At 42.3% G+C, this 21,370-nt stretch overlaps 1 protein-coding gene across 1 annotated transcript in view; it reads right to left on the reverse strand.

Moving 5' to 3' along the window:
• Positions 1–7,481: 7,481 nt before the first annotated feature.
• ube2j2 (ubiquitin-conjugating enzyme E2, J2 (UBC6 homolog, yeast)) overlaps positions 7,482–21,370 on the reverse strand; it is a 28,132-nt gene continuing 14,243 nt past the window's right edge. Inside the window, exons 2-7 of the mRNA XM_060937598.1 lie at positions 20,339–20,469; positions 20,188–20,228; positions 20,001–20,103; positions 15,569–15,707; positions 15,368–15,448; positions 7,482–9,024 (exon numbers count right to left, since the gene is read on the reverse strand). Of these exons, the coding sequence (XP_060793581.1) occupies positions 8,767–9,024; positions 15,368–15,448; positions 15,569–15,707; positions 20,001–20,103; positions 20,188–20,228; positions 20,339–20,469 (753 nt within the window). The 3' untranslated portion in view covers positions 7,482–8,766. The remainder of the gene's footprint in view (positions 9,025–15,367; positions 15,449–15,568; positions 15,708–20,000; positions 20,104–20,187; positions 20,229–20,338; positions 20,470–21,370) is intronic.

Consider the following 21,370-nt stretch of genomic DNA (forward strand, 5'->3'; position numbering starts at 1 on the left):
TTTTTCAAATGAAATATTGCACAGAAACGAGTTTACATGACGATTACTGCCTACTTTTTTCAAATTTTCCTGATTGCTATCAAAACAAACAAAATTTCCGGTTTGATTACGTCAGCATTCGAAAGAGGGCGCGCGCATCTTTTGACAACGTTGGCAGATGTTGGTCACTTTGATTTCCGCTGTACGTTTTACTTCCGTCCTACGATGTCTCGCACAGGTCTCAACGAATCTTGTTTATGCCCATTGCTTTGACATATGGACTGATATATTACAGAGCATATTTCAGACACTGGACGGCACGGTGGTGTAGTGGTTAGTGCTGTCGCCTCACAGCAAGAAGGTCCTGGGTTCGAGCCCCGTGGCCGGCGAGGGCCTTTCTGTGCGGAGTTTGCATGTTCTCCCCGTGTCCGCGTGGGTTTCCTCCGGGTGCTCCGGTTTCCCCCACAGTCCAAAGACATGCAGGTTAGGTTAACTGGTGACTCTAAATTGAGCGTAGGTGTGAATGTGAGTGTGAATGGTTGTCTGTGTCTATGTGCAGCCCTGTGATGACCTGGCGACTTGTCCAGGGTGTACCCCGCCTTTCGCCCGTAGTCAGCTGGGATAGGCTCCAGCTTGCCTGCGACCCTGTAGAAGGATAAAGCGGCTAGAGATAATGAGATGAGATGAGATTTCAGACACTCATAACTTGCTATAGCAGTGACAAAATAGCTAACAAAAATGCATTCGTATATTTAATAAAATTAGAAATAGAATTTTGATAATTGAAAAACCTGGCGACTTGTCCAGGGTGTACCCCGCCTCTCGCCCGTAGTCAGCTGGGATAGGCTCCAGCTTGCCTGCGACCCTGTAGAACAGGATAAAGCGGCTAGAGATGATGAGATGAGATAATTGAAAAAAATTGCCTTCAGTTCTTCTTTAACAGAAAACAACCTTCAGTATAAAACACTCAATGTCTTTAATTATGATAATTCATAAACAAATGTATTATTACTTTTAATAGAATTAACTTCATTTACTCTTTACTGAAAATCAGCATACTCGGCTTTGAATTAGTATACAATCAGCATAAAAAGAAATCGGTGTATGTGTGGTTATCTCATCTCATTATCTCTAGCCGCTTTATCCTTCTACAGGGTCGCAGGCAAGCTGGAGCCTATCCCAGCTGACTATGGGCGAAAGGCGGGGTACACCCTGGACAAGTCGCCAGGTCATCACAGGGCTGACACATAGACACAGACAACCATTCACACTCACATTCACACCTACGGTCAATTTAGAGTCACCAGTTAACCTAACCTGCATGTCTTTGGACTGTGGGGGAAACCGGAGCACCCGGAGGAAACCCACGCGGACACGGGGAGAACATGCAAACTCCACACAGAAAGGCTGTCGCCGGCCACGGGGCTCGAACCCGGACCTTCTTGCTGTGAGGCGACAGCGCTAACCATGTGTGGTTATATGAATCAGAATACATTTGTGATTACTTAAGGTGTGTTTATATACTGTATGAATCAAAATACAATCCTTATAAACCAAATTATTGTTTATATGATGCCATCAAGGCATGAGTGTATGGTTACATATGCATGTGGTTACATTAAGGGTATAAAATCACCACAGATGAAGCAAAAATAAGCACACTATTTATCCCTATTGTAGAAGTAAATATTCATTTCTTGTTTCTCGAACTGTCGTATAAAAGCAATATCGCACTCTATCCTATCGTCCTGAACATCAGCAAGGCTGTGTTTAATCATGCATTCTTAAAACTGTAATTGTTGGCAAACTGCTGTCCTGTAAGAGCAATAAAACACTTCTGGATGTGCTGGTTTTAGAAAACAGTCAACTCTGGGTTGGGAAGAGTAACTGCATCCTGCCAGGTCGTCATTATTTTTCAAAAACTGAACACCTCAAGTGTTTTATTACTCACATATTACAACCTTTACATTATTTCCTGCATCTCAAGTCAAGTTTGTTTCATAGATGAAGGAGAAAACACTGGATCCTAATCCAGCTTCAGAAACCAGAAGCAGCTTCCTCTGTCTTCACCACTACCTGAAGGAGACGTCCTCGGTGAGACGAGCACCGAAAGCCAGACGCCACCTTGTGCTTTGTCTTCATGTAGATATATCATCTCCAAACAAGCCATGGATAAGTATCGGCTCCCCTGGACTCCTGTTTTAAATTAATAACATTTTGAAAACTGACAAAGAAGTATAGCAAACAAAAAAACCTCTTGCTTGCAGAAGTATTCACCTCTCAAATAAGCGCATGGTAGAACCGCTTTTGGCTTCAATTGCACTTGCTAATCTTTTAGGGTCTCTAACTGGACACATGGGGCGGCATGGTGGTGTAGTGGCTAGCACTGTTGCCTCACAGCAAGAAGGTTCTGGGTTCGAGCCCAGTGGCCAGCGAGGGCCTTTCTGTGCAGAGTTTGCATGTTCTCCCCGTGTCCGCGTGGGTTTCCTCCGGGTGCTCCGGTTTCCCCCACAGTCCAAAGACATGCAGGTTAGGTTAACTGGTGACTCTAAATTGAGCGTAGGTGTGAATGTGAGTGTGAATGGTTGTCTGTGTCTATGTGTCAGCCCTGTGATGACCTGGCGACTTGTCCAGGGTGTACCCCGCCTCTCGCCCGTAGTCAGCTGGGATAGGCTCCAGCTTGCCTGCGACCCTGTAGAACAGGATAAAGCGGCTACAGATAATGAGATGAGACAAGTTTGTTAATAATCAAGGGCATAACTCTGGTAAAATCTGCCCAAATGAAACGAAATTTCAATGTGTGTATAACTGTCATATAACAAAGCCTTCTGCGAAGTTTGGTGAAATTCCTCCACAAATTGTGAGAGGAGTTGATTTCAGAAGAACGTACACCCTCATGAAATTGTCAAAGTACAAGTTATTTAATCAAGGGTCAAAACTCTGGGAGAATTTTCACAAACGAAATTAAATCGCAATCTGCGTATTGCCGTCATATAACAAGGCCTTTTGCCAAGCTTCGAGAAATTCATCCAAAAATTGTGAGAGGAGTTGATTTCAGAAGGTGAGCACCCTTCCCGGGATAGGCTGACGGACAGACAGACATCACCATGATATAATCCCCCTTTGGGTCTTTCGGCCATTGAGGAATTTAAAAAAAACAAAACAAAAAAACCATACCAAAAAACCCACACCCTTTGATAAGTAATAGGGTGCATCAGTTGCCCTCACTTTCATAAAATCTGATGCATTTTTGTTTGGGTGTTCCTTTTCACCAATAAAGACATTCTGTAAAATTTTTTGACCATATTCAAAAGTCTAATGGTGGCACCATGAGGTTCATTTTTTGCCAAAAAACGCTTATTTTATGTTTTTGCGCAAGGTTTGAATCACAATGTTGGACTCCATTTATTGATTTCTTGTGACCCAGAGATCATGTTAAGAACATTTGCATTTAATAGGGGCTAGCATACAGTGGTGCTTGAAAGTTTGTGAACCCTTTAGAATTTTCTATATTTCTGCATAAATATGATCTAAAACATCATCAGATTTTCACACAAGTCCTAAAAGTAGATAAAGAGAACCCAGTTAAACAAATGAGACAAAAATATTATACTTGGTCATTTATTTATTGAGGAAAATGATCCAATATTACATATCTGTGAGTGGCAAAAGTATGTGAACCTTTGCTTTCAGTATCTGGTGTGACCCCCTTGTGCAGCAATAACTGCAACTAAACATTTCCGGTAACTGTTGATCAGTCCTGCACATTGGCTTGGAGGAATTTTAGCCCATTCCTCCGTACAGAACAGCTTCAACTCTGGGATGTTGGTGGGTTTCCTCACATGAACTGCTCGCTTCAGGTCCTTCCACAACATTTCAATTAGATTAAGGTCAGGACTTTGACTTGGCCATTCCAAAGTGTTAACTTTATTCTTCTTTAACCATTCTTTGGTAGAACGACTTGTGTGCTTAGGGTCATTGTCTTGCTGCATGACCCACCTTCTCTTGAGATTCAGTTCATGGACAGATGTCCTGACATTTTCCTTTAGAATTTGCTGGTATAATTCAGAATTCATTGTTCCATCAATGATGGCAAGCCGTCCTGGCCCAGATGCAGCAAAACAGGCCCAAACCACGATACTACCACCACCATGTTTCACAGATGGGATAAGGTTCTTATGCTGGAATGCAGTGTCTTCCTTTCTCCAAACATAACACTTCTCATTTAAACCAAAAATTTCTATTTTGGTCTCATCCGTCCACAAAACATTTTTCCAATAGCCTTCTGGCTTGTCCACGTGATCTTTAGCAAACTGGAGATGAGCAGCAATGTTCTTTTTGGAGAGCAGTGGCTTTCTCCTTGCAACCCTGCCATGCACACCATTGTTGTTCAGTGTTCTCCTGATGGTGGACTCATGAACATTAGCCAATGTGAGAGAGGCCTTCAGTTGCTTAGAAGTTACCCTGGGGTCCTTTGTGACCTCGCCGGCTATTACACGCCTTGCTCTTGGAGTGACCTTTGTTGGTCGACCACTCCTGGGAAGGGTAACAATGGTCTTGAATTTCCTCCATTTGTACACAATCTGTCTGACTGTGGATTGTGGAGTCCAAACCCTTTCGAGATGGTTTTGTAACCTTTTCCAGCCTGATGAGCATCAACAACACTTTTTCTGAGGTCCTCAGAAATCTCCTTTGTTCGTGCCATGATACACTTCCACAAACATGTGTTGTGAAGATCAGACTTTGATAGATCCCTGTTCTTTAAATAAAACAGGGTGCCCACTCACACCTGATTGTCATCCCATTGATTGAAAACACCCGAGTCTAATTTCACCTTTAAATTAACTGTTAATCCTAGAGGTTCACATACTTTTGCCACTCACAGATATGTAATATTGGATAATTTTCCTCAATAAATAAATGACCAAGTATAATATTTTTGTCTCATTTGTTTAACTGGGTTCTCTTTATCTAATTTTAAGATTTGTGTGAAAATCTGATGTTTTACATCATATTTACGGTATGCAGAAATATAGACAATTCTAAAGGGTTCACAAACTTTCAAGCACCACTGTATGCATAGGCGGCAAGCTTCAAACCAGGGTTATAACATTGATAGATAATGCTAGTGACACCCTAAAATAAACCTCCAAATATTTTTAGACATTCTAGACATACTGTCTACAGTATCTAAGATATTTGGTATACTCTATAAGGTGCCGTAATGTTTCATGAAAAGTGATCGAAATTTTGTCATAAAAGTCATAAAATAGCAGCTTTTTCCATAACTTTGAGCTCCTGGTGCCACCATTAAACTTTTGAATTTTGTCAAAATATTTCACCCAGTGTGTTTTCTTACCAAAAGGAACATAAAAACAAAAATCCATCATGATCGGAGGAACTTTTCATTTTTGGGGGCAACTGATGCACCCTAATAAGTAATTTAAGATGGATGTACTTGAGAAGAAAATGCTTCTTGTTTTTGTCGACATGATTGGTTCAAATCTTTGCAGCCATCAAGAGGAGAAAGTAAAAAATCTTCCAAGTGGCCTTACAGTCTTCAGAACAGAGACAAGAATCCAACGCTGCTCTTCTCCATCAAATGGGAAAAATAAAATCAACAAGCCAAAAACTGCTATCGTTTCAAACGGTGAAAGAGGAAAAAAAAAACACTAAAGGACATGCAGTTATTGGGTTGTTGATTTTTTCCCCACATATCAGTCCCAGTATCCACCCATCAAGAGAATAATAAACTTTTAATTAAATCAAACTTTATTTCAAATCTGTTGAATAATATTGTACAAGTTACACCATAAAAACAAAAATAAATGGGGTTTTTGTGTGTGTTATAGTGCACAAGTAATTGTGAAAATCCCTAAAATACACATAGAATACCGTAGTGTTGGATGAGCTCTTACAAACAAAACCTAAGCAGAGACACCAGGAAGCCATCATGAGAGATACGACAGAATTACATACTGGAACAGGCTACAATCCAGAGTGCGTTTCCTGAACAATCCATTGCATAATGAACGTCATTAACTTCACCTTAAGAATGAAGTCTTCTTTCATTAATAGCGGTGATCCACAAGCCTTCATGCAGGTTAATAAGACCAATTTGTAATCGATAAAACGTTTCTGGATTTGGTTCGGAAGTCCACTTGTCCCAATGTATACGGGTTAAATTTGGTACAAGGGCAAATTACTTGTCGTATTTATCAGTTATTTGTATCATTTGCCAGGTTTTCTGTTTAGTTCGGGGGGGGGAACTCAACAGAAAACCTGGCAAATGATACAAATAACTGATAAATACGACAAGTAATTTGCCCTTGTACCAAATTTAACCCGTATACATTGGGACAAGTGGACTTCCGAACCAAATCCAGAAACTCTCCGTGGCTGTGAGATTACGACAAGTAATTTGCCCTTGTACCAAATTTAATCCGTATACATTGGGACAAGTGGACTTCCGAACCAAATCACAGAAACTCTCCGTGTCTGAGATTTCACCCACTATTTGTGGATGACTGTTGTTAGTATATTTATAGACGCACGCCCGATTTGTCCTTGGATTGAACAGGATTTGCTTTTTCTGGTGTAACGCTGAGGACGCATTTTCAAATCTGATTCACCAGAAGTCATTGATTAATTTTCTATACCAGCAGCTCTGACAATAGTGCAACTCTAAATCAAATTTATACTGTATTAACACACTCAGTTTCTATCCTAACTTACACAGGGACTTGTACTGGGGACACTTCACATGTCTAATCTCTGCTATAGTGGAGACGTTGTATTAAGATTTACAGAAGGACGAGTCTACAGCGTCAGCGCTTTGGAGGAGTCCTCAGGATAGAGGACTGCGCTTTCTGGTTTCTTTTGATAATTGACTTGTAGAGAGAAAGTTAAAGAGAGCCTGGTGAGGAAATAACTGTTTTTATCCTAGCCACATTCACTGGATATGAGAAATCGCGTGCTCTGATTGGCGACGCTACTACTAGGCGATCAGCTCCTATACCGTGAGTAGAGAAATCAAAATGCCGGCACGTGTCGCTGAACCAACCGAGGATGAAATAAAAATGTTACTCGAAAACAAAACCCCCCAAAATTATCAAGTATTTAAAAGAAGCAGAAACAGATAAAAGAATATTTTTTGGTGCCCCCCCCAATATGTCCTGTTCCACACTCCAGCCCAGTCAGTGGCAGTAATGCCAAAAACCACCAAAAAAATCCTAAAGAAGAAGAAAACCCCAAAAAATACAAAAAAAAAAAAAAAAAGGAATGAAAATATTTGATGGTAAGAACGTATCTTTTTAATTTAAGAATTATTATGGCAGCACGGTGGTGTAGTGGTTAGCGCTGTCGCCTCACAGCAAGAAGGTCCTGGGTTCGAGCCCCGTGGCCAGCGAGGGCCTTTCTGTGTGGAGTTTGCATGTTCTCCCCGTGTCCGCGTGGGTTTCCTCCGGGTGCTCCGGTTTCCCCCACAGTCCAAAGACATGCAGGTTAGGTTAACTGGTGACTCTAAATTGAGCGTAGGTGTGAATGTGAGTGTGAATGGTTGTCTGTGTCTATGTGTCAGCCCTGTGATGACCTGGTGACTTGTCCAGGGTGTACCCCGCCTTTCGCCCGTAGTCAGCTGGGATAGGCTCCAGCTTGCCTGTAGAACAGGATAAAGCGGCTAGAGATAATGAGAATGAATGAATGTTACTGTCATTTCGCCAGTTTGTTTACATTCTAAGCAGAAATTATTTTGTCGGACGTTTTGTACAAAGTTTTTATTGATCGAATTTGCAAAAAATACAAATAAAAATGCTCCGTTCCTCAAAATCCAGTGAATGTGGAGAGAATAAAACAGTTATTCGACTCAATCTCGTCATACACGGCTTATAGACAGCTCGGTGCTACGCGCCTCGTCGGCTATCAGCTCGTGTACGACTCGATTTGGTGGAATAACTGTTGAATAGCTGCTAGAATATATAAAGTGATAACAAGGTCAAACTTGAATCATTTACTGGACCTTGAGCTCGTTTCTGATGTTGGCAAGGATTCAAGAAGGACATACTCTTCAGATAGCAGCAGTTCTTTTCTACAACAATTTTTTTTCAGAGAAAAAACAAAAACCACTACACACCACTAAGCTTGTGGGGCAAACTCTCCTAGGCTACTCTCATAACAAAGAATATAACGTGAGTTTTATCTACCTGAAAAAAACCCCTGCATACTTTATATATAAACATCTTCATATGTGCAAGATCTGACCATTCACGACAAATTCATATTTCACATCAGACTATCTGAATCAGCCCGTTTCTCCTTCACACCATTCCTTATGACCAGTGGTGATGGTGCTGCTGTTCTAGGTTGCGCAAAATACAAAATAACCTTCTCGTAAACAGAAAATAAAACCATACGGATGACAAAAATTCATCCTTATTGATAAGGTTGAGCTTGTTTATAGCCCACCATGTCTCAGTTGAACTGGAACAGGAGGATTATAAAAGGCACAGGACAATGACGCGCAGCGAGATGATTGCTCACAAAATCGCCGTCCTTCACACACAAACTCTCAAGCGTGCCACGTGGACAAAATAATTCCTGTTATGATGTTACATTTCTTTACCTATAAACACCTCGACTGTCTTTAGCTGGAATAAGGGCATCCTGTGACTCCTTTCCTTTGCTGGGACACTCACTAACTCACCAATAGCCCTGTTTGGTTTAGATTTGGACACAAGACGACACCACCTTGTGTTTTTGGTCTAAGAGGAGGTCCGGTGTTCTCCGTGTTTATTCCTGCGCGATGCTCCGCAGCACGTACTTGACCGTGTATGCGAAAGCGGCGAAGCCGACGATGACGAACAGGTTCGCGAGCGCTCCTCCGAGGAGTCCATGGTTGCGGTTGACCTGCTGGTGGTCAGGGGGCGGGGCCACCCTGGCAGGCACGTGTCCGTTCTGGGCCTCGCTGTTGGGCACGACGTCGGGCAGAGGGAGGGCCTGAGAGCGGGAACTCAGCTCTTCTTGCAGTCGCTGCTTCTGCTTGATCTCCTGTCGCGGAGGAACAGAGCAATAAGATTACGGTAATTAAGGCATGAAACATACAAAAAGGTACCAATTGCAAAGTCATCTGAAGTTTTTATTTATTTATTTATTTTTAAATTGTGCATGGCAGTGGCGTGCACAGACATTTTGGGGGGCAAGTGCTCTGGGGGGAAAAAGGGCACTTTTTTGCGCATGTGGAACACCTTATTATAAAAGTCTGAGATTTAACCCTCCTCTTGTGTTCATAATCATATCAAAGTTTTGGGTATTTTTCTGTAGTTCCATCTTTAAAAAGTCTGATAAAGTCTGAAAGTCTGATCTTCCCGTCACTGACTTGAGTCTCAAGACTGTGTTTATTCACAGAGTTCCGTGAGATCATCTTAAAATTTGTAACGAAATATACACACTCAATGGGCTCAACGGAGCTCTCCTTTATTTGCATAACGGCGTGCATACTAGCATAACGTGATATTCTTAATCAAGTTATAAAAACAGGTCGGAATTGATGGAGAGTGGGGTTGCCTCAATGGTTTAGGCTACATTTAAAATGTTGTTCAGTTTGTTTCTCCATATGGAAAGGGAGCAAACAAGCTGGCAAAGGCTGCCATGTGCAGTTGTTTCTGTATGCGACGGGCTACTTCACGACAAAATAATTACAGCTTGGGCTTAGAGGGCAAACAATACATTTTCACTCGATTCATGTGTTACCTGGCTGGTGGGGCAGGGGAAGAGCTGACTGACTGCCCGATGTGTTGTCTGCGCTACGACAAGGCCGTGGCTTCCAGGACGCTATGCTGCTGCAACCTCACATTGAATGCACTGCACGCTTGTTCACGTGACAGAGCAAGAGAGACAGAGGTCCGGTGTGTGTGCGGAGGGGGCACACATCGGGACATTATTTTCACACACGCTTTTAATGCCGCGGCTTTTCTAAAAGATCATGTTGACATTGGCCTGAGTAAACTGTAAAAAAAAAAAAAATTCAAAAGGGCACTTTTTTGGACAGAGGGGCAGGTGCTTGAGCACCACCTCGTGTCTATCTGTGCACACCACTGGTGCATGGCATTTCCCACATACAGTGGTGCTTGAAAGTTTGTGAACCCTTTAGAATTTTCTATATTTCTGCATAAATATGACCTAAAACATCATCAGATTTTCACACAAGTCCTAAAAGTAGATAAAGAGAACCCAGTTAAACAAACGAGACAAAAATATTATACTTGGTCATTTATTTATTGAGGAAAATTATCCAATGTTATATATCTGTGAGTGGCAAAAGTATGTGAACCTTTGCTTTCAGTATCTGGTGTGACCCCCTTGTGCAGCAATAACTGCAACTAAACGTTTGCGGTAACTGTTGATCAGTCCTGCACACCGGCTTGGAGGAATTTTAGCCCATTCCTCCATACAGAACAGCTTCAACTCTGGGATGTTGGTGGGTTTCCTCACATGAACTCTTTGCTTCAGGTCCTTCCACAACATTTCGATTGGATTAAGGTCAGGACTTTGACTTGGCCATTCCAAAACATTAACTTTATTCTTCTTTAACCATTCTTTGGTAGAACGACTTGTGTGCTTAGGGTCGTTGTCTTGCTGCATGACCCACCTTCTCTTGAGATTCAGTTCATGGACAGATGTCCTCACATTTTCCTTTAGAATTCGCTGGTATAATTCAGAATTCATTGTTCCATCAATGATGGCAAGCCGTCCTGCCCCAGATGCAGCAAAACAGGCCCAAACCACGATACTACCACCACCATGTTTCACAGATGGGATAAGGTTCTTATACTAGAATGCAGTGTCTTCCTTTCTCCAAACATAACACTTCTCATTTAAACCAAAAATTTCTATTTTGGTCTCATCCATCCACAAAACATTTTTCCAATAGCCTTCTGGCATGTCCACGTGATCTTTAGCAAACTGGAGATGAGCAGCAATGTTCTTTTTGGAGAGCAGTGGCTTTCTCCTTGCAACCCTGCCATGCACACCATTGTTGTTCAGTGTTCTCCTGATGGTGGACTCATGAACATTAACATTAGCCAATGTGAGAGAGGCCTTCAGTTGCTTAGAAGTTACCCTGGGGTCCTTTGTGACCTTGCCGGCTATTACACGCCTTGCTCTTGGAGTGATCTTTGTTGGTCGACCACTCCTGGGGAGGGTAACAATGGTCTTGAATTTCCTCCATTTGTACACAATCTGTCTGACTGTGGATTGGTGGAGTCCAAACTCTTTAGAGACGGTTTTGTAACCTTTTCCAGCCTGATGAGCATCAACAACACTTTTTCTGAGGTCCTCAGAAATCTCCTTTGTTTGTGCCATGATACACTTCCACAAACATGTGTTGTGAAGATCAGACTTTGATAGATCCCTGTTCTTTAAATAAAACAGGGTGCGCACTCTCACCTGATTGTCATTCCATTGATTGAAAACACCCGAGTCTAATTTCACTTTCAAATTAACTGTTAATCCTAGACGTTCACATACTTTTGCCACTCACAGATATGTAATATTGGATCATTTTCCTCAATAAATAAATGACCGAGTATAATATGTTTGTCTCATTTGTTTAACTGGGTTCTCTTTATCTACTTTTAGGACTTGTGTGAAAATCTGATGATGTTTTAGGTCATATTTATGCAGAAATATAGAAAATTCTAAAGGGTTCACAAACTTTCAAGCACCACTGTATCCTGCAAGAACAAGATCGTGTGAATGAGATGAGATGATTCTGATGGGTGCAGGGTCGCTTTTCTCCGTTTTGGGACTACCTCTTGAGGTACGGTCCTACAGAAACAGCCGAACGCGAGGAGCTTTAACTAATTCGCATAACGACGGAACTGGATCACACCAGGATGCCGATGTGCAGAAAACATCGTGACTCTGCATCGACCTCGGAGAGTTTTGAGTCGCAGGTGTGTAATTTGTGGTTGACGTTCGTGAAACAAAAAAGACGAATATCTCTGTTCTCCGTTACTGCTTTTGTGTTCTCGTTTCTTTCTCTGCAAGATCAAAATATTAGGTGTATAACTCCATACTCTGACTCACCAATCCAAGACAAGCGCCGCAAATTCTTCATCAGATTTCACGTCCGTTTCATCCTTCAGTCAATTCCGGCGATTAATCTGTCCCTTGACAACAACGTTTTGGTTACCATCGCTTTTCTGGCACACTTTCTAGCTGATTCGTTTTCATATTTTCATTTTCTTTTCCGCTGGCAGGAGAGCCGAGTCCGCCATGTTTGCCCATGCCGACTTTTGGTTAAAAGTAGGTTCAAACACGCCCCACGGTGGTCACGTGATATTGCTGCTCACTTCCTTTGGCAATCTCTGAAATTGTAAAACGTGCGACGCCTTTTATCTCGGCAAAACGTTTACACACAGGGTACACGATGTGTGCAGGAGTGAAACATCTCGAAAATCCAACAGCAACAGAAATAGGACATTTTACTGGAATTCCGGAAAACGACAGGCTTGTAGTACTCAAGTCTGACTCGTGCCCTAATTTTAAGGACTCGTGACTTGACTTGAGCACTGACGACTTAGACCCTTTAAGGACGTGCTGTTATAGGAACATAATCAATGACAGGTTGGTGTGACGTGGCCTGACATGAATTCTATCCTTTTTCAAAAACAGTACGTCATCACGCAGGTGTTTTGCTGCTCTTATACCACAGCACATGTCCAGTGACGACAATCTTATTTATTACAAAATGACAAGCTGTACATTTTATCCATTTACAGTTACATTTAACATCCGTGAAACATTATCATGCACTTTATAGCAGCTATAAACAGTCATTCCCTCTCCAAACTCTTTTACTCTCTTGAAGTGACCTATGAATATGACAGGCTTGTAGTACTCGAGTCCGATTCGTGCCCTAATTTTAAGAACTTGTGACTTGACTTGGACTTGAGCATTAACTGCATTCGGACTCATACTGTAAATTGAAGACGAGGACTGGGATTTTTTTCTTTATTTTTTATAACATGCCATAATAATTTGGCATAAGATATTTCTATTTCTATCTACAATGATTTTTATACTAATTTCGTACAAGCGAATGCACATCCACCTGTTCATACGTCATGTTGAGGAACAAACTAACATTAACGGCGCTAAAATGCCTGGAGAGAAGCCCCTAGGATTGTCTGCTTTGCTTAGACAGACTTCTCGTGCAGTGGGAAAAAATGCACTGCTGTGTGTTCCATATGTAGAAGAACTATCGAGGAGACGACGGGGACGACCTCGAACTTCAATCGTCATTTGGTGAGACCACACCCAGAGAAGGAAGTGACACGCTATGGTCATTGCTCTGTTGATAGCGGGGTTTGGTGAGCGATGAACTAGCTAGTGTTAACCCTCTCTCATGTTATTAGCCCTGTTGATAGTGGGCGGGGCTTGTGTTTGTGTTGGACTCAACTTGAAATTTTCTTTAATGACTTGGACTTGAACACTGGGGACTCGAAGTTTAGTGACTCAACTACAACACAAATATGGCAAAAATCACTGATCCGGTAGCCTGGGAAATCCCATGCTGCTTTGCACAATCATTCCGATCTGAAAAGACAGCATGGAAACTATGGTCTAAAGGCTCGCCTGAGTTAGGGAGCCAATCAGAGAGTGGGGAGGGATGGAAAGACGGTGACGTGTACTACTCGACAAATGGAAGCTTGTAGTTTATTTGGGACTGTTTACGGATCACATTTAACATGGCGGCGAGCGATACGAACCAAACTTTCGATCAAGCTTTAGACACTGTTCTGAATAGTTTAGAGCGAAAGTTTGTTTTAAAACGGCAGTAATCGTTCGGTGTCATTGTTTTCCTATTTTTGTTTTGCCTTCTCTTTCCTTCTCTTCTTCGTCGCTCTAACTACGTCACCGGGTACAACTGCCATGATTGGCCATGGGCCATGATTGGCCATACGCTAAATGATAGACATTCGCAACGTCCAATAAACGGCCGTTGACAATCGTAAACCACACCTCCCCTACGAGAAATTCAATAGGCGGATTCCAGACCATATTTCACTTGTGATATGGTCTGGTGTTAACCAGACTACTGATCCGGAGACCCTTTTCAAAAATGCTAAACAAACGTCTCCTTGGATCCAATGACGCACGCTTTTCAAATTTGTAAAAGGACTGTCCACTGTAATGTTGTTACTATAGAAACGATAACATGCATTATTTTTTTCGCGGTGCGGTTTCCATCAAATCCTGCGCTCTGATTGGCTGGTGAGCGGGTCCGTATCCTACGATACAGACCCCAGTTACGGACCTCCGGCGACTTGCTCGTTCACAACAACAACAAACATAGTAAAATTTTTTGTCAACATTTATCTTTTTTTAAGATTTATTTATAAGATTATCAAAAATTTTTGCCAGCATTTCTCAGGAGAATATCATTAATTTTACAGCATGGATAGCGATAACGACAGTGTTCACAGCGAAAGCGAGTTTTACTACCCTGAGGAAGAAGAAATAAAAGAAAGCATTTCAGGAGAAAGCTAAAAACCTCTAACTGTTGCTAACGCCGAGCAAAAACATGGCTGAATCCTGAATGACTCCTATTTGTATAAATAGGGGACTACATAGGCGGCAAAATGTAGTTTTTTCCTGCCATGGAAGTGCACTTGTATACCGAGGAAGAAGCCATTTACATTACAGCCGTGAATGAGGATTCAAAATGGCGGCTCAGCTCGGTTTTCCCTTTCGGGCACTCTCGTTTTCTGTTAGAATTTGGTAAAGAAAAAAATAAATATATTATTTACCAGCTTAAGGTCGGTCCGTATGGTGAAATACCGTGACCTCGGCCTTGAATACTGACTTCGGCCCAGAGGGCCTCGCTCAGTACTTTCATGACCTCGGTCACGGTATTTCACCATACGGACCTCCCAGCTGGTAATGTATTAGAATAAGGGTATTGATTCGAACTATAGCTGGCACTACTGTCAGAGCTGCTGTTATAGAAAATTAATCCCCTCCTGACCAATTCGAATCGAGAATTCAATAAAGGTTGTTTATTCATAGAAGAAAAATTGTATTCTTCCAAGAGTCATACGTTTTATAACGTTTGGATAGTCTGACTTCCTAAACTACCGGTATATCGACTCCACCGCTAATGGCATCTAACTGAACTGTAGAAACAATAAGGCAGGCAGTACCTCACATTAATACACCCAACAGCTTCATATTTCACTCCCAAGTCATCAGGTAGATTTCAGCGTGACTAGAAGACTACGTACTTTTTGTCCAGGTTTGCACGTTGCTATACTAAGGGTTGTGTGTTTGAAGTGGCATGATGCAGTGAGTTAATTTATTTTTAAGCACATCTACCTGTCGTACTTACATCGATGACATCTGGGAAGAGCTCGCAGAACACTTTGTCCTTAATGTTAAAGGCGAGGCTCTGCGAGGCAAGCTGTCTTTTCTGTTGATGTGGGAAAGTAAAATAACGCTCGACATTTTGCTGATACTAAACAAGAAATGTGTTACAAGTATGATATGCGCCGAATTAATACTAATTGATTTAATATTAAAACACACTCACGGTAAAATCGGATGTTTCTATGCTGCCCAGAGTGGGACCTTTTTCCACCATGAAGCTCAGGAGGCCAGTGAGGATGGTGGACACTGACCACGCAGGGTTCCACGTGTCCGGGTGAAAATCAGTAATGGAGAGACACAATCTGAAAGAGAACGAGAGAAGGCAGTAACGAGAATACATGGCTGATATACTGAAGCGTTAAATGAATGAAGTTCCAGCAAAAAAGGAACGCACGATGTTCAATTCACTCCCAAAAATCAGCTAATCAGGTTTTCGTCTTCAGTTCAGCACCAGAGACTAGCACAGAGCTTATAGTGTTTGTCGAGCATAATGGGCGGGGCTAACCGGACATCATTAGCACATCATCTTGGTTATGGCATGATAAACCGTGGAAGGACTTAGATTTATAAATGTTGATCCTACTTCGAATTCTGTCCCAAGTTCTTATTCTGAGCTGTGTTTAATACAGTATTAGCTATGGCCATGGGTGCCGCCAGGGGGGGAAAGGTTAGAACAATTCTAGGGGCCCAGCACTGCAATGGGGCCCTTTAAGGGGCTGATAATATGCTTTTAATGATTTTAATAAGACTTTTGAAATAACAACAATGCAATATTCCATCTGGTAAAATGAGCTAATTGAACAAGGTTGTCTATTTCTTGAGTTCTTCAACATATTGTCATTTAACCCTCCCCCTTTTGCGAAATGGTACGGTCCAGTTCTGGTAGAAGCGCGATGCATTAAATCTGTGTGCTGATCAGTGCAATGCAGTCAGCCAGCCAGCAGTGGAGTGCGTACAGTCTATGATCGCTAAATATGAAGAGTGGCTGTCAAAAACGTAAAGAAAGGCAGCTGAAAGCTGAGAGGGACCGGAGAGGCAGGCAACTGGTCACTCAGTTTTTCCCAAAGAAAGGTAGCTATCGCTCACATGTGTGTTCAAAATATTAGCGAATGGTAAATGAACAGTATGAACGTGGTTGGATTAGCCTATCAAGAGAACACTTTTACAGTTTGTACAGTGACATTTTTTCCATTTTAATAACTGAACTGACTTGTGTGATAAACAAGATGAAATATTACGTTATGCTGGTGCTAATAACCAGTTTCATAACTAATGGGGTGCCCTAAATATGCACAGATTCAGCCTCAGGGGGACCTCCACCCTACCAAACCACTGAACCCCCCTTTGGAGAAGGAGGTAAGCAGCAATACAACCCATAAATGCTTTAGGATTGAAGTTTTTAATGAGCGAGCGCCATATACAGTTTGCTATATTAAAGTGTTGCTAAGAACGGACACCAGTCAAGTGTTTGACATGGTTACGTGTGTGGAATGTTCACACGTTCTAAACCATTGGTTTCAAATTGAGGAGCTGGAGAAAGCGCAGCACACATAAAAGAGGGATAGAGGTTACAACATATGAAGAAATACGTACGTAATTGATCAAATTGAAATGTCACTCCGTGTCACTTTGAAATAAATTTATAATAAGATGTTTCCTTGCAATTGTGACGAGGGTGGGCAAAGTTGGGGGGCCCAAAATTCTAATCTTTCATGGGGCCCAAAATTTCTGGCGGCGCCCCTGGCTATGGCTAAATATTTCAGCTGTACATTTAGTACAAATTTTCTGAGCAACATAAACCTTGTTGAAAGCTGAGAATGATCCTACTAAAATTTATTTCACCTTTTTGTTTTTTTCCTGTTTAACATTCGTACGTCTTCACTCCTGGTTGATAAACAGCAGTTGGAATTGGTATAGTGCGGGAATTTTTTTTTTAACCTCTCATTCAACCAATGAGTGCTGAGTTTCCCAAAAGCATTGCAGCACAAAGGTCATCGTTAAATGATAGTGCGAGCAGCACAATGAACACTCTCTCTCTCTCCTAGTTAAGATGCTTTTAGCATTTGGGAAACTGACCACAGGACATTTAGAAACACACTAATATTCCATTATTATTCAGAATATGACAATATTTAACTCGCCTGCAACGGACGTATTGTAATCAGTGTGGTTTGTTTGTCTGTCTGTCTGTTAACAATCTAGCGCAGTGTTTCTCAAACTTTTTCAGACCAAGGACCACTTTGTCCCCCAAAAAAAAATTTCAGGGACCACCTGTCAACACCCGACCCCCACCTCGCCCCACACACACACACCATACAGAGATGTGTACTATTAGGTGTTCATCTCATCTCATTATCTGTAGCCGCTTTATCCTGAGGTTTGTTTTGCCTGGCAACACTTGCTCATAATTTGATACAGGTCATGTAAACAGCGTATTCAGAATCAGCCCTTATTCCGAATTTAGCATTTTCTGGTTAAAACATTTGGGATATGCTGATATTATTCAGGTTTTAGGAGCATTCTCTGGATGTGTAAATGGAGCATTCGGAATGCAGGTTTCATATGGGGTTTTTATGGCAGTTTGCAACACACGGCCTCTTGCCTGTTTACAGCCAGCTCTGTGTGTTACACACAAACCAACTAGACAATCGGAAAACGGACGGCCGCATGAAAACAGGAATATTAGTGGAATATTCGTTTTCATTCGCCATGTAAACAGCTTCGTAGGAATATTTTTGGCTTTGGAATAAGAGAAAAAGCGGGAATATTTTGTGTGTTTAAATGTAAAGACTGACGCAAGGTACGGTGCTGAAAGTGCATCTGCACTCACACATTCACAGTAATACAAGTGCAAAACTAAAGGGGAAAAAAAAGCAAATCTCAGGTAGGACTGATCCACTACACTTGGGATATGTGAAAAATTGTGTGTGTGTGTGTTACACTGTCACTCCTCTACTGTATAATGAACCCCTTGGGGGGACGTCCAAATAGTTCATTATACAGAAAAGTCTGCAATACTGAAACGGACCCAGTTGTCACGCCAAACACTCATGTTAAATGTGAAATTTTCACCGTATTCTCCTGATCATGAATTTCTCCTTCCGAGTCACTATCGCAGTTCATTGACTGACTTAAAGGATCACAAACGGAGGCAATGATTTCTTCGTCTGTTAAGCCTAGGTCACAACTGGCCGTACGTGTTCCTACGGCCAGTCTATGTGCAAAAAACGCAAGAAACGCACGGAGGGCGCGCGTGTGACGTGCTGATTTTCGAGCCGTAGACTGGCTGCAGACCGGCCGCAGAGGTTCTTTGTCATGTCAAACAAACTCTACGGGCGCTTACGTTTTTTTTTCCGGTTGCAAGACAAACTTACGACCAACGTGCGTCTTTCTCCATGAACAAAAAAAACGCAGCGATTTGGGAAACGCCAAAAATCGCACGGCCAAAAAAATCGTACGTCCGGTTGTGACCTAGGCTATACAGAAATGACAGAGGTTACCGGTGTATCGTTGGCAATGTCCACCCACTGACTCACTGTTTTCTAAATCTTCACTATTCAGTTCATTCATGTGTTGCAAATCACCAATTATATAATTTACGTCGCGCCACAGAGCCGGGCGGGGGTTATAAAAACACCGCCGGTGTGCTTTAACTAGGTGTTAAGTTTGTAATGTCTTAGCTCTTTATGTTCTCATCTCATCTCATTATCTGTAGCCGCTTTATCCTGTTCTACAGGGTCGCAGGCAAGCTGGAGCCTATCCCAGCTGACTACGGGCGAAAGGCGGGGTACACCCTGGACAAGTCGCCAGGTCATCACAGGGCTGACACATAGACACAGACAACCATTCACACTCACATTCACACCTACGCTCAATTTAGAGTCACCAGTTAACCTAACCTGCATGTCTTTGGACTGTGGGGGAAACCGGAGCACCCGGAGGAAACCCACGCGGACACGGGGAGAACATGCAAACTCCACACAGAAAGGCCCTCGCCGGCCACGGGGCTCGAACCCGGACCTTCTTGCTGTGAGGCGACAGCGCTAACCACTACACCACCGTGCCGCCCTAAGCAGGCGAATGATGGATGTAATTGCAGGAAGTGTGTTTATTTACAAACAGGCAGGCAAATAGTTCAAAAACGTAAAACAAAGGCAGGGTCGTGAAACGGGCAACAGTCAAGAGAGGCACAAACAGAATGGCGTCAGCAAAGACGAAAGAGAGAATCCAAATACACTAAACAAAGTCCAAACCACTAAAGCAATACACAGATATAAGGCTTGGTAATGTGAGACACTAGGTACAACACGTATACTTCAAATCTGTGTGTTTAGAGTCTCTTTATACTGTAAGCGTGCGCTGTGATTGCTTTCTAATCCGGAACAGGTGCATAGTACTGTAATTAGTCCTTATGGTGCTGCACACTCCGAGTGTGTGCGTAAACGTGACAGTGATTTTTTTTTTTAAGACTCTGACTCATTATTACTAAAAGTGGGGGGCATGAACATATAATAAACTACGTGAAAGTTCGTAGTAAAAAAGAATTCATTATGCCAGGGTTGCAGTGTAATTGCATGTGAATTGTATATACGTACCTCGTGTTACATTTAAACCTGCCGTTGGGTGTGATCATGTATATGCTCGGTGGTTTGAACGGGAATTCTCTCGGGAATATGAGCTTCCCGTGATAATACCCACCTGCGAACGGACACAAAAATAAAGTGTTAAAGTAGATCACACACACGCTGATTTCAGAGTTTTAAAAAACAATTTAAAAAACACCTTCATATGGCGTTTTCTCAGGACCTCGGACAAGATAGTGCCTGAAATGACAGCAGGAATGACGTGGTTTATTCAGATCAAACCAAAAATCACAAATATCAGCATATAAAGACTTAGGATCATACAGATAAAAGTTATTAAAGTGCTTTACCATTCCAGTATGTTTGAAGGGAGTGGTTCTGCACAAATGTATGGGACGGGATCTTTCTTTATTCGCAGGTAATCCTGTTTTAACCTCTGTGTCGCTGTCGCAGGGGCTCTCTTATTAATATTACTGCTCATCTAAAAACAGGACAACATTTTTCAAATCCATTGTTGTAACATGACCCCTTTAAAGAAAACTCCACCGTGAACATTCATCTTCATAATTAGTATGTGATCTTCAATTAAATTCTGAGTTGATATTTTAAGTTTAAACCATTTTCACTTTGCTTAACAGGTTCCTACGTTACACACATTGCAGTCTGACTGTTCACCGATTGTGGTGCAAGTGGGATTTTATCCCTCACTTCATGTTTACCTAAAGCCTAGGTCACAACCGGACGTACGATTTTTTGGCCGTGCGATTTTTGGCGTTTCCCAAATCGCTGCGGTTTTTTTTTGTTCATGGAGAAAGACACACGTTGGCCGTAAGTTTGTCTTGCAACCTGAAAAAAACGTAAGGGCCCGTTGACTTTGTTTAGCCTCGGTCACAACCGGCCGTACGTGCTCCTACGGCCGGTCTACATGCAAAAAACGTAAGAAACGCACGGAGGGCATGCGTGAAACGCACGGAGGGTGCGCGTGTGACGTGCTGATTTTCGAGCCGTAGACTGGCCGTAGAGGTTCTTTGTCATGTCAAACAAACTCTACGGGCGCTTACGTTTTTTCAGGTTGCAAGACAAACTTACAGCCAATGTGCATCTTTCTCCATGAACAAAAAAAACGCAGCGATTTGGGAAACACCAAAAATCGCATGGCCAAAAAAATCGTACGTCCGGTTGTGACCTAGGCTTTTGATATGACAAAGAACCTCTGCGGCCGGTCTGCGGCCAGCCTACGGCTCGAAAATCAGCACGTCACACGCGCGCCCTCCATGCGTTTCTTGCGTTTTTTGCACGTAGACCGGCCGTAGGAGCACGTATGGCCGGTTGTGACCGAGGCTTAAAGGGAGCGATACAGCGGCACTTTAGTCTGTCCAGCC

This window comes from Neoarius graeffei, chromosome 13 (genome assembly GCF_027579695.1).
Source record: "Neoarius graeffei isolate fNeoGra1 chromosome 13, fNeoGra1.pri, whole genome shotgun sequence".
Lineage (NCBI taxonomy): Eukaryota > Metazoa > Chordata > Actinopteri > Siluriformes > Ariidae > Neoarius > Neoarius graeffei.